Below are 26,235 nucleotides of genomic sequence, written 5' to 3'. Positions count from 1 at the left end.
CGCCCGAACAGGGACTCGAACCCTGGACCCTTAGGTTAAAAGCCTAATGCTCTACCGACTGAGCTATCCGGGCTGTACTGCACTCACATAAAATATCACTTAGATCTTTCCGTGGAGCTTACTAACACGTGTTGTCATGACAAATCGCATTTATAACGCAATTTGCTGTGTTCGAAGCGGAAACCATAGAAAAACTAAAGTTATCAACAAAGACAAATCTTTCTATTATCGGCACCATAACAGAAGCATTGCTTGTATAGTGCGACAGAAATTTAAGAAGCAGAACACGAACGCGGATATGAAGATAAAAATAATATGCGGTGGGCAGGAGATAGATGGAAAGTATGTGATGAAGAAGAATAAACAGAAGCAATCGGAGATAAAAGAGAAGAAAGTTAAGGCGCGTAAATCAGGAACATGTGAAAATGATTAGGGTTAGAGGTTTTCACAGCGGTGAGTATGAAGATTTCTGTCTTCTGGGTTGTTGCGCTGTGTAGTCTGGTCGATGTTTACCAACGTTTCAGAGGTCATACTGCCTCCATCATCAGGGTGATGAGCATGAAGATTTCTGTCTTCTGGGTTGTTGCGCTGTCTAGTCTGGTCGATGTTTACCAACGTTTCAGAGGTCATACTGCCTCCGTCATCAGGGCGATGATTCTTACGATAATGATAGTGAAAGTAGCCATAATAATCTCCAGCCGAGGTTCTGAATCACGGTGTATCAGTGACAAGTATATCCGAATTTCGGTGTCAGAAATTACATTTATGAACCTTTCTTGATTTGTTTTATTTGCCTATAGAACCATTTCCGACTCACGTACCCTTTCACACCAATGTTATTATACTGTATTTATATTTGAAACAACTTCGTAAATTCAGTCTATAATTGACCGTTCATATTCCGAAGTTCTATTACACTCCTACACCGTAATACTAGCTAGTCCATATTTATTACCTACATTATTTGAAATATTGTTTTGTACTCTATATGACGGCATTATGCATTTCCTTTTGTCCTTGAAGGATAATATTAAAGTGGTGACAGATCTTCGGGTTCGTCAGTAGGCTAGTTAAAATAAATTAATAATAGTGTGGTCATAACATTAGCATTCCAGGAACAGCATTAACATAAATAGCAGATACGGATTATCGCAAAACTCTTAACATAAGAATTCGGCGGTTACTTCAAAAAATTTCCAGACCCGTTGGCCTATGCCTGGTGGGTATTCGACCGGTCCATAGAGCAACAAGTAGGCCATACCGATCCCAGACACGCGATAATTCTTATATAGTTGTGTTATATAATGTGAGGTCGATGTTGAAACAAAGCCTTGGAATTTTCGTACACCTTTCGTGTCCCGATAACGTGAAACTGAAGGCCACATGATCACTTCAATTGTGGCCCTTCGTTCAAAAGGCGGACAACTATACATTTATAGAAAATGTTATTATTTCTGATGTATATAAGTTTCTGCAGAAAGGGGATTTAGCGCAGCATAAACTTGAGGAAGACAACTTCCGCCTGTAGTGATAAAGCTTTAACATTAAAAAAATAGCATTTTAAATATTTATAATGGACTTATAATTAATTACACTTAGAGTCAGAACACAGCAAAGAAATATCTTGATAACAGTAACTATATGACGACGAATTGTTTAACAGAACCATAACGACAGCATCACAGTATTTCTAAAATAACTATATTTTAAAACGTAATTACGTAATAAAACGTAAACATTAAAATATATTTTTATAATATAATATTAAAAGGTTATTTTATTTCATTTTATCGGCTTACTATGGATACATTCGCAAAATATTTATAAAATTTCTACACAAATATATCATTTTAAGAATCCAGTTACATTTTCATGAAAGTTAACAAAAAATAAAGCCTATATTTTTATATTGGACCACTTGTAGAACAATCTTAATTTTCAGAAATTATTCTTGCTCGAAGGTCAGAAAATTCCGATTTGTGTCAGAAATCCCATATAAAATTCCATTATAATTTTAAAGGCATGTACATAAAACCTCTCTGCAACAACCACAGGCCTGACATGAAGACTCACCTACAAGAAGCTGCCATCGTCCAATGCTCCAACCAGAAAACATAGAATGTATTTGCATTGCTTACAAAGAGACAATCCTGTTGGCGCCAGATGGCAAACGAATAACAGAATAAAGAACCTCAGTTGTCTTGTGAATGTGTCAATGTTGACGTCTCTTGCAGACAGTTGTCATTAAGAGGCGAGCAAAGGAAAAGGATTCCTGACGAAGCTTTCACACAGGCCTAGCCTAGAGCCTCTTCCTACAAGGATTATAGGTGTTTACCTTCTACTGATATTTGTACGTTCTTTGCACATAGCAGGCCTACAAAAAACAAACGCATCATGGCAGGCAGTGTCTGTCAGTCCACGTGTTTAATTTCCGAAACGACTCAAAGGATTTCAATTTATATTTAACACTACTTTGGAAGGGGGGGTTTCCATCGTAAAATTTGTCAGGGTAATTTTTTTATTTATATTTTTTTTGTGGGGAGGGAGGTATCGACCCATTACAACCCTTGGATTCACACTGAAAAGTCGAACCGGCTTCGCACAAAATTTATTTTAAAATATAAATTATGAACTCGGAAAATTTGGAGAAAACAGATCATTTGGAAGACCTAGAAGTAGATAAAGGTGAAGAGAACGTTGTTTCTGTGCTAAATCACCAAGCTATGGACGCATTATCGACAATGGAGGTCACAGTCCATTCACTTTACACGAAGCAAAGACCCGACAGAAGTCAGGAGCTGCATTTGGTGGCAAGCCAAGGGGTGTTCGTACAGCAAGGAATTTTGAGGAGACATCTAGTTGAATAACAGTGATTTAGAGATTCGCTACTGAGATGTGGGCAAGATGCTGTAGCCGTTTCATTAGATCGTGCTGCTGCTGTTTCAGCAGCGCCCAGCGGGACGTAGTTACGCAGAAAGAAGTCTGCACGTGCTTTCTACCTTCCACACGAAACGTCGACCAATTAACGGAACAACATTCTCTCTCTGTAGAATATCAGCATCGGCGACTCGAGCAGAGATTTTACTTTGGTTTTCTCAGTCTTTCTACCAGTTGGTTAAACAACTCAGAACAGGATGTTCGTACTGGGGAAGTCAAGATTCCAGGAGCCAAAGACCTAGGGAGCTAAAAAGCGTGCTACTTGACAAAAGAAATGGCTAACTCGCGACGAGCCTTACTCACTCTAGCTATGGGGCTCTGGAGCTGGAGGCAGCAGCATCTCACAGGATCACTGACACCCACCTACAAGACCACATGGCATCAGAACCCATAAGACCATCAGGGAGATCTTCACCTCCGTGAAAACTTCCAATCTCGCGTATACTGTTCTGTTTAAATCTCTAAATCATAATGTATTCATAAAATCAGATCATTCATCTGTACTGTACTGAAATGTTCTTGTTGCCGTAAATTACAATAAGATGTTCTAAATCCTGGAAACTCTGCATCAAAATAAAATTTCCAACAACCAGAATTTCACTGATATTTTGAGAAGCTAACAGCAGAATAACACTGTCGGTTTCTATGTAGTGGAAACCAGACCACAGAGGAAATTAAATGATAATTTCCTAATTTGAAAACCAAACTCCAACAAAAATTATAGGGCGTGTAATCATACAAATCTGCATATCTTAAGGATGACAGATGCCAAGAGCAAAATGAGAAGAGGTCTCTGATTATTACAAAGTATAGAAAGTGACTCCATGGCCGCCTGACAAGTCCAATACACATTTCCTTTCCTTTCCTTTCTTCACATGCGATATCTGAAAACGTCGGCCCAGAGCCTGTGGAAACCCAGACGCCTTGTTAAATACAAGGAGATATCACGTGATTCGCCGTTGGGAGGAACCAACCATCCTGAAGAAAAACGAGTTATCTGACAAAGACTTTAGAGGGGGCTAACGCCACGAAAACAAGTCTTATATTCAACAGAAAAAACTCGATATCTCGCCTCTACTGGCTCGTTAATGTAATGGACGAGCACTTGCCTGATATGGCTTCGACGATCGAGTCATGGCCATATAACAATTACATCTGGGGTGGGGAGACATAATACAAGACGTCGATTTGCCATGACAAGCCTATAACCATTACATCTAGTTAAAAAAATTTCAACTGATTACAGAAATTAATATTGTCGAATTAACCATTATATTTAATGTAGACATAATTCCTCTGCTACAACTTAGTTTAAACTGGTTTTTTTTATTTCTTCACGATCGTAAGTGAAAGAAACAAATTCATCGACTTCAAACCGAAGATTCAATCAAAAACGTCATATCTGTCTCAATTCACCCACTATAATCATCCTACCACAAATAACCGGGCAGAATACAACCTTTATAACTGATACAGAGTCATGAAATAAAGTATGTAATAAATCCTCTGTAGAACGTCTTGTCGTCTGTGAAAGCGTCTGAATTTAATCACTTTTTTCAAACTTCCCGAGAGGCGAATTCGTGAGGTAGCACCAGGTACTACACGCGCAATTTATCTAGTGAGCTACCTTCCTGGTTGCCACGCGTCAAGGTTGCGCGAGCAGGCGGTGTACATCGGTAAAGTATACCGTTACTATTAATGATCTCCTTCTCCTTACTTGCTGTAAATTACTTTGTTAAACCAGCTTGTGCTGATGTTAGCCACTGCTGACGTGTGTCACCACGTCGAAGGTCCACAGCAAAGCATTTCGTGACAGAGTCGTACAAAAACCTTCCGTTTCGACCATCATCCCCGCTCGTCCATCTTACCAAAATAACCTGCCTTACAGTATAATCGCTTAACATTCCGTCTATATTGAAATATAAAGTGGCTTATTCCTGACAAGGACATAAAAATCAATCAATCAATCTCAAAAATTTATATTTGGAGCGGAAAGGTAAAAGAAAATTGCAGCAGAGACGACAAACGCTTTGCATTAGTGTGAATTAAGAGAGTATGGTAATACGTTAAAACAACTTAAGAGAACACGCCTGTCGTCTTATATAAGCGCAGTATTTTATGGCCTTCAAAATACTGATTCGAAACGTCAATATTGGCAGAGCTGGCTTGTAAGAATTGTACGTCGTCGTCAATAAAGCCAGGTTCGCAAGTGCAACGCCTACGTGAGGTTACAATGACCGCGGTTCGTGTGATGTTCGCTGAGGCTTTAAATTCTTTTTCTTCAATTTATAAATTCGGTACTCGGAAAGAAGGGCTTAAGTCGATATAAATTACGTCTTACTTCGCCCGTCTTACCAAAAAACATCCTAAAATTATCCTGAACCATTTGAACCCAGTCCCTCCATAATTCACTTTCTGTACTTCTAAATCTGTTAAGTTGAGTCAGCGTTTCCATGAAACCATTAAGATAATGGAAGTAGATGCAAAGCTGCACGTATACAAGACTTCGGTTGGATAAGTGATCAGGTTCATAACCCGACCGTTTTAACCCCAGGTAAAAATGTACAATACCAACTGTACAGGAAGCTGGGTGGGCTCCAGTGATGGCGGAATTAAAAAATCTCTGCCCCCGCAGAGAATTGAACTCTGGATCCTGCCACTTTAATGACCGAGCACATTTTTGTTAGTAAATCCGTTATAATTCAACGTTTAAATGCACATTTAATTTATATGCAAATTTCTTGGATTTCTTGCCTAGTGTGTTGAAGGTAGAACCTTTGAGTTATAAAACCACAATAAACGTACCTATCAGTTACGCAGCAATCCTTAACTACTTAGTTAATTACAAAGTTTGAGACAAACAAGTGTTAGCGTATATTCCTTCGGCACGTACAACGCTTCGTTCCGCCTGTCAGCCGATGTAGGTCCCGTCTTTCCTAAACCATTTACACACTGAACGAAAACCAACCGCTTGGTGATGTCAGGCTTCGGGGGCAGCGCGAACAATGAACAGGCACTGTGTACTGTGTCCCGAGGGCTATCTGGACCTTGGCAACGATTTCATGTGCCGATGCCCCGTCGAGCACCTGTGATCAACCAAGACACCTAGGTCATGCAAAGACCAGGTGCAACACTAGACTAGCTTCACTGCACTAAAGCCCGTGCGAAATGTAGACGTTTTTTGACAGTGGTAATGTCTAGGAGGTCATGTGCACTGACCTCATTAGACTGGTAACTCGTATAATACAAGCCCCTTGTGATGGGGGAAGGTGCACAGTTTGCTGATTTTTATTATTTGGAAAGTCCTTCACAATAAAATGTACTGCTTTCTGCAAGAAAAACAGCAGAATATTAAAATAGCTGTCTTGTGTTGTAGTGCCGTGTAGTCTGGTAGAAGTTTGCCGACACTTCAGAGGTGCTTGCTGTCACCATCTTCATGGCGAATATGGAAGAAAGCAGTGCTCAATAAAATGCACTACATGTGCCTTGAGGCACTGAGGTAAACCACGAAGATCCACAGACAAAATAGTCCGTCTGTTCAGTGATGTTATGTATAACAGTATAGAATATGTAATTCTCATTGCAACTGGAAATTGTGTGTACCCATCGCTTATTTTAGCTTACATTTTCGTTTCCAATCAAGCAATGCAAAGGAATTTGAAATTAAATATCGATGAGGATATAATGATCAGCAATAAATAAAATGGTAAAACGTAAAAAAAAATTCTCCCCGGCGGGGAATCGAACCCCGGTCTCCCGCGTGACAGGCGGGGATACTTACCACTATACTACCGAGGACATATTTCGTAACGCTTCCGGTATATATAGACACTCAGTACACATAAAGTCTTGTGATAAGAAATCACATACATTATAACATTTTGTTAGTGTGCGTGTATAAAAAAGAGAAGGACAGACAGAGATAAGGATAACAGACAGTCCCCAGCCGCAATTATTTTTACAGGTGACTAAAAATTCGTATGAAAGCATATCACAGTTACAAAGTCGGTACAGGCCTATTCGTGATTCGTGACAACAGAACACGTTTTCACGTTATTAAGGTTTACGATTTCGATTATGTTTGTCATTTTGGGTCTCCACTAAAAGTTGTCGTGTGAATTTCACTTTGGTCTGTCTTGTTCTACACCAACTTCTACTTTAAATCAAGCTGCAAGGAAACTTTATCATATTTATAAACTGATTCATTGTGCACAGAAATTAATTCAGGGCTCAAACGTCTGAGACCGTACTTCGTCTGAATGCTATTTATAAAATCAGCCCGTACCGCAAAAGAACACACAACACTTCTCCATTGCAAAAGTTGGTGAATGCTGTGTAAGGAAATGATCAGTGTTTACACTGAGAGACACGGAACCTGTAAATACACACTGTGGACAAAATGCAAGGTTACTGATTGTAAGAGCAGTTGGTGCATAAAATTACCAATTCGCCTTGAGGGGTTAAACTACACAACTCACTGAAATTTTCATTTGAAGGTACAGAGAGACGGTGAACACTCTTTATTCGTATTCGGGAAGAGCCGAGTACAAATCTCGGTATGCAGACGGATGTCCTGACTGAAGGAAAATGCCGGTATAGTATCTTCCTTCCATAGTTTTTCCAATTATAACTAATTAATCTTCCTACATTTCGATTCTATATAGTCCAAGCTCCTGACAGCGTCGTTTAATAAACAAGGATATGTTTGGGACAAATTTTAATTAGCTGCATACCGTCTTTAAAAAAATACAGCTTGATTAATGAATACAAATTATAAGATAGCATTTCTTTTATTCCCCTGCCGGACAATGGTTGAGGCAATGACGTAGCAGGTTACATCAAACACGATTCAAGAGTTCTGGCGACCCCAAAATGCTACCGGCGGTAATCCATGTGCAGGCAGTCATACACACTTCTTCACACGGGGACTTGGGGACAACAGCTTTTGAATTCTGCACCACGCGTCTCAACACGGCTTAATTGTCAGCTGCTGATGTAGGAACCACTCACTCACTTCTCGCCCAGCTGCGGCTTCCATTACGAGCTGGCATGATGGCCGCTCTAATGTTTCACCTTCTGACCTCGCCTCTTTTACAAGTCACGCAGGCAAAGCAGAGGAATTTTAATTTTTATTGCGTCCACTGCGATCTAGGCATCCATCTTCATCTTCACGCCAATCAAAAATGCCCTCTGACCACTTTACTAAAACTATTCAAGCGAACGCCCCTTCCTTCAACTTCATGTAAGAAACAAGATCAAATTCCTTGATGAAAGTGAGTCAATCCAAATTATTATGCTCATTTACCACAGAGGGTATTCCATCCTGCACTATTGTCATAGTTCAAGCAGGGATAAAAATCTTTATTATTTATATGCAGGTTTACCACTCTATGGCCAGAAAATAATAAGGTGAAACAAAGAAACGTCACGTCATCCTCTTGATGATTAGACCAGCAATACGTCTGTTAAAATCTTCAAAAATATTACGGCGCCTTGCCAAAAGCAGCACATATTCCGAAGATCTAACTTGCAGAAAACTTAAGTATCCTACAAAGAGAGACACCGACATCAGAAGATCATAATGCCGCCATGTTGGTGTTACTGATGACAAGAGAATTCATTTGTGTCGTAGGCTATTGATCTTATGGTAGGAATTCTGGCTTTCATCCAATAGACTCCTGAACTTTGTGTATTTTAAATGATACAATATTGCACAAAATATTTAATCAAGTTCCGAAAGTTCGTAAGCCTTCTTAATCTGTGAGAGTTCTGACAACTGGTTCCGTGGTGTAGTGGTTATCACGTCTGCTTTACACGCAGAAGGTCCCCGGTTCGAAACCGGGCGGAGCCATGAATGTTATTTTTTGTTAATGATGACTTCAAGCTGAGGAAATCAAACACGACCCAAGGTACAGAAGTTACTACCACATTGTGGAAGTTGTCATATTACCATAAATATTAGCTGTACTATTTTATATACGAAAATGAGTACAAATATATTGAGAGGTAAAGAAGTAGAGACAACGTACAGGTAAACTGATTAAATAACTAAATTCTAATTTTGTAGTTGCAGAATCCGAAGACTCGACGCTAATGATACACAACTCAGAGCCAGTTCTATCTGCGTCCCAACGTCACACCTCACTTGCCAGAAAAAGTCATCCTCTTCAGTCTGCAAAATGACTAAAAGGTCAGACTTAGACGCACCAACTTTCATATTGAAATATGTACGCTCAGGATAGTAATTCCTCCCCCATCTTTATTCAAAATTGAATATACAGGAAACAAATCTTCAATTTACATGCTTTAGAGTTAAGCTGTTTTTTTGGGAAAAACTGCCTCCAAGACGGGATGTTTCTGTATTTAAAATTGCCACGTCAGACATGAGTTTGCAGTATCTGCTCGTTTTCAATCGTTACAGCACATTGGAGCGTGACGTCACGGGGTTAAGGACATACCTGACCGCTCTGAAGAAGCAATATTCACAAATTACATCGGGCATATAAATTAGCTATTACTATGTTGGACAACGCTATTTGTAGATATGCACTTCACACGTCAATTAAACTGGGCTAGTATCAATAAATATGTGCATATGACACCAACAAAGTTGTACATGAAAGGTAAGTCCAACGAAAAGAAGCCGTAAGCAGTGAATGAAACTTTCATGTTTTTAAGTTGCGCTGACAGAAATTTAAGTTCATTTATCGTTTCATAACTTAATCCAGAGCGTAATATTAACTTTTCTACCAGAATCTGTGACTTACCGCATTCTTCAGTTGTGGTATGACACGCCGCAATTATTAAAAGCAGCAAAACTACACAAGCAAAGGACCAAATTAAACCAGTCATTGCCCATACATGTTCACCGAGCTCTTTACCTGTACTTATAACAAGCATAATAGATAACATACACGAATATGAAATGAACACAACACTCACAAACATCCAGAATGTCAACATAAAAACTGGTAATCCAAAATATGAATTTACCAGACATACAATATCATATAGTTTACTATAAATATGTCTTTGCTCAAGTATCTTAAGTCTTCCATACTTCAGACTATAACGTGATAATACGTAGGTCTCTACATCTGATAACAAAGGAACGTCCTTACCAACAGATTTTATTCTGTCTCTCCAAATATTTGAATGAATATCGAGCCACCTGTTAAGACATTTGTACCTCTGCCTCAAAAGCAAAATTATGTTCGTAAACTGAACAATCATCAACATAAATGACAAGTTTTGTATACTCTCAATCATTAAAACAAAATATCTTAAAAGTCCTTCTTTGGGAGAGAAATAAAAATACGTGACAAGTAAAGGAATAAAAATAATGGACAGTATACAAAGTTCGCGTGAAATAAAGGACCTTGTTTCCTTGTAAAGGATTAGCCTTTCTGGTTTCTTATACAACAGTTGATCCACTTCTGATATTAAGATTAATATCTGGGGTAAGCTGTGTCTTTTGAAAGCTGATATGAAAAGTAGAGATGTCATACCAGATAAATGACAAGATATTTTATATATACAACAGACTACATTTAATTTTATCGGGTAATTCCAATTATTGAACTGCATAACGTAAAATTCCAAAGGCACATTTACAAGGAAACACAAGAATAACACAGCACCCCAGTACACATCAAAAGATCGTGAACTCGGCTTCACTGTTCCACTATCTTTTTCTTTAATCCAGCTTAACGGCGCGAGGCCAAATGCCTTAGACAAGTAAAATAGTGGTTTAATAGCTGTAAAAATGTTGTCAAAAGTCTTCATTTTCTACAACCAAGCAATGACGCAACACTCAATGAAATGTGTAGTACTTACAAGATCTATCTAATGCATCCACACAACGAAGCAAAAATCTGAATACAACACAGCATACAAGTACTTATTCATTCTTAGCTTATTAAAGGAGGCCAATTTAACTCTTTACAAAGAGCACAGTTTTATGACAATACGATGATATGTGAGTTGGCAAGGATTTAAGAAACTGACGGGAGGCACTTATTTTAAGGTACTATCGCAGCATTTTGCTTGAGATACCGAGGACAACCAAAGAGAGGTAATACCTCTGTACAGAATCTTTTTTTCAGTAATATATATAAACAGATCCAATGATTATGAAAACTACACCTTCGGCGACGTCAGTGTCACTGTGTGACCAAATATTATGACACAAAATAATATCTACATGGCGCGTCGAAAAGTTATATGTTTGTCAATAGTAGTAGCTGTGGTAGAATTCGATATAAATCTTTGTCCAACAACACGTAAACAGTTTCAGGGATTGTTGTTGATGCCTCGAACTTAGCGATATTTGTTACGAGAAGAAGCTATTATAAAGATCGCCTTAAACAGCTTTTGTTCCCTATCAACAACAGCTGCTGTATAAATATGTAATAACGATGAGACGCTGTCATTGTTCCTTGAAAGTAAAACTATTTTATGACAGTAGTATCTCTGTGGGTGGAACTATTACATACATAAACGTGGCCGGTTCTACGTTCCGATTAAGTTTATGTATCACCGCACATTCATGCTATGTTACTGGACGTCCATATTATGTAATAACTTTAAAGATAATTGGTGTGAATATCTGTGCGTGAAAAAAGTTTACGTCTGGGAGAAAATCTGACGTATACGATGACAGAATGTCCACATGTATATTCCTTGCGATGTAATTTCTACATCACTACTTCTTCATGCATAAAACACAAAAAAAACAGAAGACGTTATTTGTATGCGACAACGCGAGTCGTTGTATCCACAATCACACAAAAAAACAGCAAGTCACGTGTTTCCAAAGAACAGTACGGTTCATATTATGTTTGTTCTCTGTGGAAACACTAAAACATCTTGAAGGATTCTTGATCATAGCACACATAGACGACTTCACAGCGCCTTCGTAAAAACAACTTGAACTAAAGCACTCCGACGTCTAGATGTGATTAGCAGTCTATCACCGTATCAAACACACATGAAAATCTACCAGTTTACCCCTGATAAATGGTATAAAAAATGAGAAAAGACAGGTGAAAGTTCCAATATTCAATATATGGCATTTGACGAAAAGGTATGATAAATCTGTATCAGTAACTGCCAAGCTTCACAGAGAACGTGAAAATGGCTTTGAACAAGGGAAACATTTAAAATAAATTAAATAAAAATGGTTCAGAATTGCAAATGTAGATTCGCATTTTAACCTACAGCTTGAAAACGACGTTACCTTCAGATGTTAACCGTTGTTGATACTAAAGTTTATCATTTACGTATTTGGGGCCTAAGTTTGAAATAGGCCAATTTAAATTACAAACAGAAATTTAGAAAGTGTAGAAATTGTTGTATGTTTTGATTATGTAGAAACAAGTAGCAAATTTGAAGTGTTCTTGAAGACCGTGGTAATTTCAAAACGTATTTCAGACACAAACGTTAACTGTGTAGTGTGCTGTAGTGACAGCATTTGTCTAGCAAACTAAGTTCTTCATGTCTTCTTAACAACACAACACACATTTCTTAAAATCTTCTTCGTGTAACATAATTAATTTTGAATAAATCCTTTTTAAGTACCATGTAAGAATTCCGTGTCTATGTGAAGACTAGTGTGATTCTAGGAAGTACATCATGCATGAACTAAACCGGTCGCATGTCTTCTTAACCTATGCGTAGACACTAATGTATATTAATGTTTATCTTTTAAAGTAGCATCAAGTAGTCAGCTTTCACTGATAGTCTCATTATAATTGATGTCAGTCTCTTTTTGCGATACAGGTGTTTTCCCGTTGACAAAGTACTACATATCTCTCATCTCCTGATAATGTAATGTTGTTGTAACAAGCCCCATTCGTTTCCATTATAATTTGTCATTATCTTAATGAAAGGCATCTCTCCTTGTCGTATTATAAAATTATGGCCGCTGTTCAATAAGTGTTCACTGTTCAAGGTGCCGTGTCAGAAGCATGGGAATAATGATAATGGATATTGGTGATGTTTATTTTATGGACTGCGTATATTTTTTTCAAATGTGTCCATTGTAACAGATCATTAACGAAAATGGAATAATGCTTATGGTCAACATTTTATATTAATTATATTAAAAAAAGTAGTTGACTAGGTGCTTTCAAACTGTGGTCCACGACGCCATGGGGAGTGCTCGCTTTCGACAAGTTGAAGATCTAACCACTGAATACGTACCTTTGTCATTGCATAATTTATGAATCGATTTTAAAATTATTTTCGTCACAAACTTGACGCTTCAAATCTAGTCTCTCTCTCTCTTTTTCTCTCTCTCCCCCCTTTTCCCCCCAGATCCGAAATTGTCATCTTAACTGCTTACAGTTTATCGTCATTGCTTATAGAAAACGCATGAAGAGAAATCGCTTACCAAACGTACATTTACTCACGCTGGTGTCTAGTGACACGATGGGCAAAGAGTTTCAAATACGTCTGCAGCGATACAATCGTTCTTCAGTCCCTTCACTCACGAAAGTGGGCACATGGAGGAAGAAGAATTCAAATTACTCCCGAGTCTTTGCGTCTCTCTGCAAGGTGTCACTACAGTTACGTCATCCAACCTTGGCAACAGCAGCTTCGGCCATGATGTGCAAATCACACTCACATCTCCAATACAAGTTCACAGTCAGTATTTAAAACTCGTCCTCTGTATCTCTCAACCTTCAAGTTCATGGATCAAACTCAGTGGGTAAGTTGTAAAGTAACTAAAACAATGCCAAAGTTTCCACTTTGACAGGGCATCACACGATAAAGGCCTGAAGGTAAAGCTGACATGACGGAAAACTCCAAAGAAAGAGACCACGTGGAAGACCCAGGTTTAGACAGAACAATAATATTAAAATAAATACTTAAAGAATTCGGTGTGAGGGCGAGGACTGGGGTCAACTAGCTCAACTGCGTCCAGTAAGGTTTTCTGTAAACACGCTAACAGCGGGTTCACAAAAACCCTTCAGCTTCCAAAGGAGCAGAGAATTTTTCAACCAGTTTAGAAACAATTAAGATTTCAAACTTCGTTAGCCAGTAATCTACTCCTGACATAATTGCCAGTATCAATTAAGCTTGACTGTACGATTGCGCAGTTTTTGGAAGGCGAAATAATTGAAATGTTCTGACGGTGGCGACTCTGGTAGTAAGATATTCAAACGAGGCTGTGGCGGCGCGTATGATGAGGCCTGGCGAAGTCTGAGTTTTTGCGGGAGTCTGGAGTATGGGGTCAGGCCCAAGTTTCACGTTGGCGAGTTCGGCAGTCGATCTGAAGATGTTTCCACTTTCAGTTTACTTTATCAAGAATCTGTGTAAATGTGCTTTAAAGGCGATTCGGAAAGATTACGCTACGATAAACTGTGTTATTGTTCTACACAAAAAAGGTTCATCCCCGTCAACATTGACGGGTAACAGTACGCTAGTAAAGAAATAACTGGCATAAACTGAAGATACTGTTTCTCAGCGAGATATCGATAATATTCCTCTCGCTAGCAGCATTAATCGGATAAGCTAAAACCAACACTTAACCTCTTGTGTTATGACGTCATATATAGCACTTTAAGTTAATAGGCTTTAGTATACTTTATTAATAGATCCGAATGGGCCAGACAACGTTCAGAATGACAATGACGTTGCAAGGCAGGGACAGTACCAGAGCTCCTTACAGAGATCCGTTTATTTTCAACCTCAGCACTAGATGGAGACAAGTGATCAACTCCCGCAAAAAATGTCGGAAAATCAGAAAATATTATTCAGTAAAGCATACCGTCTTTTCCGCAGAACGGTATCTAGACCAGTGGTATTCAACCTTTTTTGTTCGCGTACCTCCAGATATAATTTCTCTTCAACTTTGTACCCCTAAAGTTGTTGGTATATAATCTACATCTAAAATAAATTAAATAAATTACATTACTGATTACTCAGTGTTTATCATAAAATAATATATATATTTTTTTTTTAAATTTTACGTACCTCCTAAGATGTCTTCGCGTACCCCAGGTTGAATACCACTGATCTAGACTACCAACAAGACGATGGAAATGACTGCATTCAAATTTGATTCAATAAGGACTAATAATCTGGATGTAAAAACTGTAGTTTCCGGTAGACATTGTTTTTATTTTTAAGTAAATCTACCGAAAGATCCGGTAATTCTATCAAATTTCTGTGGGTATTTAAAAGACTTTTGAGTAAGACAAACCAATTCATTCTTTCAAAAGTCCAAAGGCATGTCTACAGACATATGACGGTGTTTAAGAAATCAATAAAGTTGTTCCTAAAAGGACGGTAAAAATGTTGTTCTTAAAGAATTAGAACAAATATGTTTCAAAGCCTCTGGTTCAAACTTAGGCTTTTGTTAAGTTCTCTTTTCTTCCCACAAAACACAAATAATAAGAAAACCTTATTAAAGAGAAGGACAAGGAGAATATAAAACAGGATCTGCAAAAAACATGCGATTATGTTCGAATCCCGGCGACCTTGATGTAAATCAGACACCGATGTTACTTGACGCTTAAGTAGAAGCCTCATCTGTCTCCGTGGAATGATGCCACACGGATTCTCATGGACGTAAAATAAAATTCTTAGAAATGAGAATTAAATTCTAGTGTCGGGGGGAAAACTTGATAAGAATGCATGGGAACATACGAGTGGTTTCCCGTCAGTACAACCAATACTTGAACAGGAGTTGTTAGGGGTCCAAAGGAGTACTTTTATCGAGGTTTACGAGCCAGTTTGCCTTTCTGCTTGGCCATATTCTGATTGATTTTCCGACACAAATACGTCAAAGAAAATTTAATCCATTTTCTTGTAACTCTGTGTGAACAACATGTCAGGGCCATCCCAGCTCGGGATTTATAACGTTTTACAAGTATTACAAAGTCATCGCGCTAATCACTAAAATTCCTCCTCAATTTTCAGGGTTATATCAATTTCTGAATCCTACATCGACAAAGCAACCCACCTCCTCAAAAATTTCTGAAAAGTTGACAAACCGATACTCCTTTGAACAAAAAGTGTCAACCGAAATCATTATTGTAGGATTTGAGGTCCTCACGGCGGTGAGTCTGAATATGACTGTTTTCTGGGTTTTTAGAGCCGACGTCGTTATCACTTTCTCACTCCGATGCAATATATCACTGTCAATATTGAGCCTTATAAATATCTAAAATCCGAGACGATTTACATGGGTTGTAATCGCAGCGCTGTTATGCACATGCAACATTATTTACACCGAAAATTAGATGAGGGGGCAATAACATAATCAAATTATTCTGCGTCTGACGCAGGGTAAAATGGACGTTTCAGGTTTTACGCTAATCACCCCTGCAGCACCAAACACAAATAAGACTTTAACAAATCAAAATCTTTCACTTTAATGAGCGTAAGTTGCAGAAGCAATGTCTTCGACCTATGTATGTCAGCCATAACAAAAATTAAATACACTTAAATTAATAGATATTTCAACATTTTTTATTGTGAGAATTAACGCAGATTTTCCTTTCGAGTTAAAATTAACTGAACACATATTTGAACAGATATCCCCAATTCTTTAAAAACCTCGCAATAAAGGAAGGTACTCCTCACCACAATACATCCTGCATTTCCTTCCTGACATGAATTTCTTAGAGGATATGATGTAGGCTATTGTAATCTTCCAGAAACGCCATTGATGATGGCGTCTGTGATACACGTAATTCCTTCCGATACTCCTGACGTAAGACACTGTGATAACTACAGTTAAACGAATACTGAGAACGCTTAATGTTCCGGTTACATAGCCACATTACAATGAGTCTGATCTAATTGATTCTAATAAAGATTTCGTATAAATCATGATAAAACATGAAAAGGAGTTTTAGACCTGAACTAACGTTCTCGGAACAATTTTATTTTTGTCCGTATTGGTCCATATTGGCCGAAACTAGTCGTACTTTAGATAAAGCTTAAATTAAAATTTCAGCATATCAATTTACTATCGAACAAAAAAATTATAAAAACACAAAATACGGATCCCATTACAACCTGCAATTCTTATTTGAGTGGTTTTATATAGGTAATATTTACCGCATTATAATGAAAAGGCATTTATACTGCGTTCATTAGGTGTTCAATAAGCGTGAATCAGTTCAAATCGCAAAGAACACATACGCACGTGTATTTTAAATCGGAGAACATTTCTCCAGTCTTGTTTAAATGATGTCTCTTACACACAGACACGTTCTGGGACATTGTTTCAAAGCAAATGCAAATGAACTCATGTTTAAAACCGCAATTCCAAACGCCGTCATTAAAATCCTAGCTAAGGGTCTCTATTTCTTCCTGGTTTTCCCAGCTTTTAGAATGCGCAATATTCTAAGAATCATAAGAAAGAGAACAGAACGTCCCTTCCTACTTCAGACTTTCGTAACCATAGAACACTGTGAAGTGGCCGTAGGCTATAACGTGTTTATAACCTTCATTCACCTAACAGAACAGAAAACTCTCAGAAAATATGCAGGAACTCTCAAATACAATTTCCTTTTCGTCGTACCAGAGGTATATAAATTTATTTCCCCAGCAACGGCCCATTATCATCAGATCTCTTTGTTGGTCTTCTTGGTGATTTATTTTCCAAAACGCCCTGATTTTTATTTTCCCGTTTCAGATTCAACATGTCCACTTTCGAATAAACAACATTCAGGGGAGAAGAAATATGTTTTAAGAGAACTGTAAATTAGGAATAAAGAAAATTACTTAAAGACATTCATTAGCCTATCTGTCGTAGACCCCATCGCTAACAAACAGCGAATCTGAAAATTCATTTTAACTCATGAATTTTATTTAGTATATGCAAAAGCCCTTTTCCACATATTCCATGCATTTCAGCACTGACAGTCATTCTGATACGATATAATGTAATTTCAGCAGTTGATACAGTGTCGAAAAGTATCAAAGTAAACCTTCATTTTGGAAGCTGTGCCTGCAACGACCTCGTTAAAATCTTTCGGGGCCCCTCTCCCCCTTTCTGGGCCTCGCTGCTCAAGTTTTTGTGTGCTACCCACCCAACGTGGTCCATCAGTAATCCGATCCGCGACGCAGACAAGCACACGGGTGTCCTGCCAGCCTAGAGGTCACTTAATTAAGACGAGCATGAGAACTCACTCACAAAGCAAATGGTGTGCGATGCGGTAGCCTCTTAATGGCCAACACACCAGGCGAAGTCAGAATTTGGTGACCTCACATAGATTTATCAGTCGTAGTCGGTACGAACAGAATTCGCTTATTCGCACCTCGGCTCGGTTTGTAGCCAGAGCGTGTTATGTACTACCAGTCGTAAAAACATTACTGATAACAGACAGCATCGTGCAGATCTACGTATTAACACGCGCCAACACTATGAATTTTATAAACCCTGTTAAACGGGTTTCGTCTGCAGATAATTCACGAATATAACATTGATAAATTATGTTTTGACTGACAATATGCCTTATCAGTATACACAACTTAAATATATCAGAATAAAAAGATACATAGCTTGAGAATGCAATTACCACAGTATTAAATTCATCGCGACTCTCAGTTGAAATAGGAATAACAGGTACTGAACTGAATTTATATTTGCACGCACTGACATTGCCTTCAAGTTGTCCTGCCACTCATGTAGAATTCCGAGAACTGAAGTTACTTGTTCAAATCAGTTGAGAACAAATAAACGAGTCACACCCATCTGTCGGTCTGTAGATCTACCGGTGTAGCAATTGAGTGGCATGACAAATCTTATTGACGAACAGGTTATTTGGCTGCTTCACGCGTGTAGATTTTTTTTCCCCCTTTGGCAATGATGGAGTTGTCTGTCGAATGGACACAATAGACTTTACAGACCCGTCATGTTTCCCCCACGTGGGGTAATGTATACTCAAATTTCAAAACCCACTTGGCTAATCTAAGTCTGCCAACTCTGCGACAGATGCAATTAATCCAGAATCTGCATTTATTTCCTTTGCATCCTGTCCAATCTAGCACGCCCGACTTCTTTTCATTCCAGTCCGAGTGAAGTCCGATTTACAATTTTCCCTGGTTATCGCGTCATTAATGCATCATATGCACTAATTCTTGGGATATTCAAACCACTCGGCAGTTGCTAAGCAGCTAACAAACTGAGATTAATTATTTCATGTGCACAATCACACGTAACACTCATTTTCACAATCGATCTTTGTTGTTCAACAACAAACCTTACACCCAGTGTACGTATATCAGTTTTATACTGACAATGTAACAGTTTTTCTTCATAAGCATAGATTTAAATTAACGTGAAAGGTGGACATACAACAAAGACAAAATACATTTATGTGATCGAAAGTATTAAAAAATAAATAATTAAACGATTTAATATTACTACTGCTATCGACAATAAACTATATTATGTAACAATTTGAACAGCTTCATTAAAGGATTTGAGTTTCTCACGGCGGTGAGTACGAAAATGGCTCTAATTTAACATTTGTTCATATTTCACCGCTGAATATTCAATATAAATATTGAATCGGGTAATAATGTTAACCTACAACATCTGTTAACTGATTTACTACTTCTGGGTAGAGGTAGACACTTTTCTGTTCTCCATCACTCAGTCTACAAGCTGGTGTGTACCGAGGACCATCTCTGCTGGGGCAAAGCGTCAGGAGTGTGAACCCGGATTCCATTTAGAGCCGAAGACTAGAATTCGTGAATGTTTGCCTCAGCACTCTAGCGCTACCATTAGGGAGTGTGTGCCTTCTAGACTACGATTCGCAAGTGCCCTACGCTTGGTTACAGTGGCAACTATTAACATTCTCAAATACCTTGATCACATCAGCTACGGTTACCTGATTAATACCCACACCTGTAACTCGGAGAACGACAAATGTTTTGGTCATCCTTCGTTAGCGAGAAGAAAGACAGGACGGATGTTTCTTTCACACGACAACACAAAGATACATTTCTTTTTAACTTAACTTCTTTTTTACCTGAGACGGTATTTTGAAAGGGCTTGCTAAAAGGGCGTTCCCGATGCAGTCATGTGTCACCAGGAGAAGAAAATAAAAGACACCACCCGCATAGCAACACCTTTTCATACTTTAAGTGTCTGTCTGTCACACACTCCCGCCGCGTTCGAATGTACGACATGTCCGCACTCTACTGCAATGGTGCTTAAACCTTTCCACACAGTTCAGAACTTTACAACACACTAAATCAAAACAAATATTAAGCTGTCTATGCTTTAGGGACAGCAAATAATAAAGGGACAAATTAACCAGAATATGGAAATTCTCTAAATTAAAAACCAAAATCATCTCTGAATTATTAAATTATTATGATAATATAAATACCGTACTGAACAATTTAGAAGATAAGAACACACCATGAACGAGTAATAATGACAACAGTTACAGACAAATGACATATTAAGATTAAAAACAACAGTTACGAAAAAAAAGTAGTACGTAACAATTTGTTTGGATACAAATATATTGGGGAAGCAATAATTTGATGACGAAACAGTATGAAAAGTCCATAAAAGACGATAAAACAGGGATGATGAAGAAGATCTCACTATTCTTATCACACTTTTAATAAATGTTAAATGTGCAGAGACTCATTTCAGTCCGAAATTTAGCGATACTTGTTAGCACAATGCGATATGTTCGTAGGTTAATTGTTAAAAAGTTAATTTCACCTCAATTGTAATGGTTGTGACGAGTCGATTGAGTGAACAAATCAAGGCCAAAACTTGAAGTTAAACATCATCGTTAACAAGGTTACAGACAGACAAACGAGTCTCGCTAAAATGCCTCCGAAGTAGGAAATGTATTCATTCGGAAACCTAAAATTATGACGTAGAAGTAGCTTAGAATAGTGTGACCTTCTACTGACACAATTAACTTGAAAGTTATTTTGAGAAACAGTAGGAGCTCGATGTATTAGCACTTCCTCTACCTTGAAGACGAGTTTTAAAGAGTAAAAACAGCCCTTATATAACGACTCATTACGTCTGCAATTACGACTTGTAAAAAGATTTTAAATTCTCAGGTTTTAATGTAACACTAATAGATCATCAACAAAACTGGCTAATTATCTAAGAAGCTAACAAGTCAATCAATGGAGTCGAAAATGAGTCAATGTAGCAATATTTATTTTAGTACTATTATCCCGATTCTATTCTGGTCTCCTGAGTGATTTTTCTTAAACCGATTCTGGGTGCGTTTGTGCGTCAACTTGAGACACGCGAGCCACGATTGAGGAAATCATTAAAGTGGCACAAACGATATATTATGAAAGCAAAGACACATTTTTGTCAACGCTCTAAATAAATGTATCGGCGTTCAGTCAACACACCAGTGAATCAACCCGGAAATGACCTGTAAACAATCCTACAAAGTAAAACGTCGAAAACAGAATCTGCATACTGCATTCCAGCTAATTGGGAGAAGCGCTAACCATATTTACATACCGAGACTGCTAATTGGCAGGGATAATTGTTACCGTGAACAGGCATATGGTGACGTATGAGGGTGGATGCTTCCACTACAGAAATACGTAATGGAGGAAAAGACACAGTTAATAAACGTTTTGTTTCACGGATAATGTTTTCTGAAATTAATATGTTGCGGGAAATGTGGACCTACTGAATAATTTCAAATATAAATAAATGTTCTCTATTTGAATCTTTGCTGCCCCGTCAACATTTTTTTACGAACAAATGGAAAAGAGGGGCAAAATACAAACATATTTTCGTGTTTATTTCGTCACCATTGAGGAAGCCAGAGTGCAAAGAACACTTGTAGAAAGGCTGTTTACTCCGGTACGAAATGCGTCTTTCCACGAACGACAATGAAATACACACCCTATCACCAACGAAGAGCTGTTGTGTCGTGTAGTCTAGTAGAAGTTTACCGATGTTTCAGAGGTCCTTGCTGCCTCAATCATGAGGGTGACGTCGGTAAACATCTACCAGACTAATACAAATAATTTTAATTTTATCTTTCTAACTGTATTCCTATGTAGACCGTAGTGAAAGCATATATCTTTATATTTTAATTTTACATTTTTAAGGTTCATTGTTTGTCCTCCACACAATTTTAATGTTCCTCCAGATGGAAATAAGATGCGACACTTGGAAAAATTACAGGGGTTCAAATCTTAAATAAATCTTTGGTCTCTTTGCCGTATCTGTTACGGAGAAAAAAAAGTTGTCAGTGGAACCACGGTTCCGGAGAATTTGACGTAAATACGTCTATACGGAAAGGAAGTTTATATATTGGCTTTATTCTAAATATTTCCTTTATACATGTTTTACATTTGAGATAAGTTTGATTAAGACATTGCTTATTTAACTTGAATTAGTTACGCTTAAGATGGGTCTGTGGTAGCTGAATGTAATGTAATGTAATGTAAGGTAAGGTAATTTAATGTAATATAATGTAATATAATGTAATGTAAGGTAAGGTAATGTAAGGTAATGTAATGAAATGTCATGTAACGTTTCCTAGGTAAACAGATGACGTTTCCTAGGTAACAACAATGCCGAGTAAATAGATGGCGTTTCGTAGGTAACATAACAATGCATGCAAGCTGACTATTGTTGTCAGTCCACATTTACAAATTGTTGATATTTCCTAGGTAACCATCTTACACATTTTCCTGTCACTTTTTCCTATCATTTTTTCGTTCCACTTTTTCGTTTCCCTTTTTCGTTCCACTTTTTTGCCGAATGACCCTTCCTTATAGACGTATTTACGTCAAAAATGGCATAGGATATAAATATTTTTTCCCCACCAGTTAACCCACAGTAAGGATGGAAATACAGTGCTGTATCTCCAACATTTAATACACAATGCTCAGAATTATACTGAGTGCGGGAAACAATAGACAACTGAAGGGAGAACTTAATTTTTATACACCCACTGAAGCTCGTCGTCTTTCTCCTGCTGGATAAGCAATGCAAATATGCCTCTTCGACATGTTTTACAAACTGCAATTTTCATCTACAACGTAAACAACACAGATTACAGGGCTATAAAAGAAACAGGGCAGCAATATATGACATTACACAACCTTATGTATACTGAAGGAGCATATACAACCTTTACATGCGGCTTATAACTAGATGCAAACAATACTACGATTCTCAGCTTAATAAACCCTTTCATTTTCAGAGTCGTTATTTATATGTTTACTTAAACGTCTCACTGTTTTGCCACGTAGGTAACGCAGACGATGATGAATGTTAGATCTAATATTAGTTTACGACCCTAATATTTTGGGCACTGCCTGAATCTATTTAGGACGATGATGATGAGTTATCGCCCTATGACGGAGGCAAGCTGTTATCTTCCCGGTGTCTAAGGCAAGCAAAAGTATGCACGGTATACTGGGCGCAGAATATCTGCGAGCATGAGCTACATCAAAATATGAAGGGGGGTACCTCGTATGTTTCCCTCCCGCCCCGCTGGCCACTAACGCGTGTATCTGTAACTGTCAACGAAGCTCGAAGCTATCTTGCGACAAGCACGAGTAGGCCTCCAGTTGAATTCCAGTTTGGGATGTATTTGTAAGCATGTTTCATGTAATGTCTCTGTACCTTACAACAGAACAGAAGGCAGTCAGGCAATCACTAAAGTAACAAATTACGTTTACAGCGATATTCTTGAAGTATTTGTCTTTAGGACAGTAATTATTCAGAATTCCTACATTCCCGTGTTGAAACCGTCAGCTCATTGTGAACTAGGCTTTCATTTGTGACACCTGACCTCTTGCCCGTGTTTCTTCACTCCACACATATGTTAATAAAGCACACTAAACTTGACTTGTAAAATGTCACTGTTATTTGTCTGTAGTTGATTCGGTTAATGCGTTTGTTTTTGACAATGAGTGCTGTGGAGTAGAAAATGGAACATTTTTACTGACGACTTAGTATCGCCATTCCTCCTCACATGGATGTCATGTCATCAACTTGCTATAAACCTCTCATTACCCAGACAGTTGTACAAGCGAGTAGGAATTATTTTTTTTTATTTTTTTTAGTGTTCTGTCTGACGACAGGTCCATATGAACAGGATCCTTCCATCCTTTTCTCGGACTGGGACCTGTTCATATACATTCTTGGCAGATGATCCAGAAGTGGTTTGCCATTGCCTTCTTCTGTGTGTGTATGGAGTAATTGTTGGGATGCCACGGAGAAACCGGGGAAGCCCCAGAGGAAAACTCCGTGTTGCCTAGACCACGGCCTTGCCCAACACAAGTTATAAATTCGGGCACCGCCGGGAATCGAACCCGAGACCCCAGGATTACAAGGCCAGCGTTCTAACCGCTAGACCACCGTGGCTTACAGGAATTACAGCGATATTATTGTTCAACACTTTTGTACCAAGGAAGCAGAAAGCTTTAATAATAAAGAATTTTCTACGAACATGTTACCTAATACCATACAGACGAATTGCAATCAATGGAAGCACAGTCTTTAAGAAATTGCCAGACAGTCCTTGAGAGACCCAACAGGATCTGCCCTCATTGGCAGGGAAAGGGTTGAAGGCGGTGTTGATGAGGACATCGAAGAGCAGATGCTGGCCACTGCCAATCAGAACAGAAATTGAAGGCCGACCTTCTTTCAACCTCGGCGTTCTTATCACTTTTGACTTTCTAGTGACGAAGCAGTTCCCACTACTGAAAAGGCAGGTCTGCTATAAAATCGAGCAAATTGGAAATATCTTTTTCCATGATCATATTATGTTTCAAGGAACTGTGAAATACAACAAAATATGTCAGCATTATCGGTCTAAGGGAACATACCCTGACTCACACTAAACAAAGAAGAAATATTGATCACCATACTATAAGATATATAACGCCTGAAAAAAGCAAATGTCATTCACGTTTTATTGTAAGGTCCTGATGGTGGCAACTCTGGTAGCAGGTCGTTATTCAATCACGGCAGATTGCACGCAGCTCTATATAAAATTACGACCAAGGAAAAAATAAAACATTCCAAACAAAAACAAAAAGTGGCAAAGAGAGAAGATGTTTCACATTTTATTTTGTTTAGGTGATTAAGTCGAGAAGAATGAGATGGACGGGGCATGTAGCGCGCATGGATGGGACAAGAGGTGTGCACCGGGTATTGGTCGGGAAGCCTGAGGGGAAGAGACCGCTGGGGAGACCTAGACGTAGATGGGAGGATAACCTCAGGCGGGATCTACGGGAGATAGGAGTTGAAGGACACTGGAATTTGTTGGCCCAGGACAGGGTCCGGTGGAGGGCTTTGGTTAATTCGGTGATGAACCTTCGGTTTCGGTAAGCCATCTAGTAAGTTAGTTATAAAGAAATTTTATAGGTAAATTTTTAATGAGACCTGCTAACAGCTGCAATAAATTTTATTACTAGCAGGATTTCATGTTCTCACAGAAGCGACTACGAGCATGATTGTGTTCTGGGTTGTACTGCAGCGACCATCAGGGCGACTAGAGATTGCACTTATGATGAAGGCAGCAAGAACCTCTGAAACGTCGATAAACTCCTAGCAGATTATACAGCGATTAAACCCAGAAGACAGCCACAATTATACTCGCCGCCGTGAGGACCTTAAGACTCACATTCTGAACGTTTTTCTAGCTCTCATCGCATTTCTCACATTGCATATCTTCAGTTCGTCATTGTTTCCTTGGTATGTAATTACCCATTGGCTCACATGATGATGGCATGCGAGACAACAATTACGACTATGGATGAACGTGGTTTCAGGGCCCCGGGCGGAAGGTCGGTGACATCCCGCCACAAGATTTGAGCTCCCGGTTTGCAACACCAAGGCGGTCGTACATACGTAACTTTCAGCAAAACTACAGTAGTCAAATGTAAGATTTTATACAATGACAAATGTTGGGAAAATATTGCAGCCTGTTATAAATTCTAGAGATTTGAGTTTATCACAGTTGTAACACCGTATGGATTTGTAGAAAGATACCAATGTTTCGGAGAAACATATCTTATCAATCTTCGGTTTCAGCCCTGAAGATGGAAACAAGTATGTTTATCCGAAACGTTGGGATCCATTTAAAATAAATCCACACAGCGTTATAACCTGCTAGAACAACATCGAATTCTAAAAGTATTTTTTAAAATGTTTAAATCACCAACACAGCCCCCAAAGTTGAAAAATATCCCAGACAGATGTTATGTATCTTAAGCCATTGGCGTGTAGTTATTATGCCATTGTAGACTTACGAGACGATTCGCAGTTCTTCAGCTAGGTCAACTTAGTGCATATAGCTTCCC

The 26,235-nt window shown here is 38.4% G+C and overlaps 1 protein-coding gene, 1 long non-coding RNA gene and 3 other non-coding genes across 5 annotated transcripts; 2 read left to right on the top strand and 3 right to left on the bottom strand.

Moving 5' to 3' along the window:
• Positions 1 to 73, bottom strand: TRNAK-UUU (transfer RNA lysine (anticodon UUU)). Its single transcript has one exon. It is a non-coding gene; the product is annotated as a tRNA-Lys (tRNA).
• A 6,590-nt stretch (positions 74 to 6,663) lies between these two features.
• TRNAD-GUC (transfer RNA aspartic acid (anticodon GUC)) lies at positions 6,664 to 6,735 on the bottom strand. The gene has a single exon. It is a non-coding gene; the product is annotated as a tRNA-Asp (tRNA).
• A 1,980-nt stretch (positions 6,736 to 8,715) lies between these two features.
• On the top strand, positions 8,716 to 8,788 carry TRNAV-UAC (transfer RNA valine (anticodon UAC)). Its single transcript has one exon. It is a non-coding gene; the product is annotated as a tRNA-Val (tRNA).
• Positions 8,789 to 9,247: 459 nt separating this feature from the next.
• LOC147875086 (putative gustatory receptor 28b) lies at positions 9,248 to 10,262 on the bottom strand. The gene has a single exon (XM_087356846.1). The coding sequence runs from the start codon at positions 10,204 to 10,206 to the stop codon at positions 9,496 to 9,498; it is 711 nt and encodes a 236-aa protein (XP_087212972.1). The 5' UTR covers positions 10,207 to 10,262; the 3' UTR covers positions 9,248 to 9,495.
• A 3,090-nt stretch (positions 10,263 to 13,352) lies between these two features.
• On the top strand, positions 13,353 to 17,688 carry LOC110836984 (uncharacterized). Its single transcript, XR_002545527.2, has 2 exons — positions 13,353 to 13,648; positions 17,591 to 17,688. It is a non-coding gene; the product is annotated as an uncharacterized LOC110836984 (long non-coding RNA).
• Positions 17,689 to 26,235: the final 8,547 nt, after the last annotated feature.

This window comes from Zootermopsis nevadensis, unplaced genomic scaffold, assembly GCF_977971745.1.
Source record: "Zootermopsis nevadensis isolate Lab colony 2312 unplaced genomic scaffold, Znev_1.0 Znev_ptg000002l, whole genome shotgun sequence".
In the NCBI taxonomy this organism is placed as follows: domain Eukaryota; kingdom Metazoa; phylum Arthropoda; class Insecta; order Blattodea; family Termopsidae; genus Zootermopsis; species Zootermopsis nevadensis.
This window is presented reverse-complemented; position numbering and strand designations above follow the sequence as displayed.

What these genes read in the sequence shown, in the direction of transcription:
- LOC147875086 (XM_087356846.1), bottom strand. Translation starts at nt 10,206, where the DNA reads ATGATTGAGAGTATACAAAACTTGTCATTTATGTTGATGATTGTTCAG.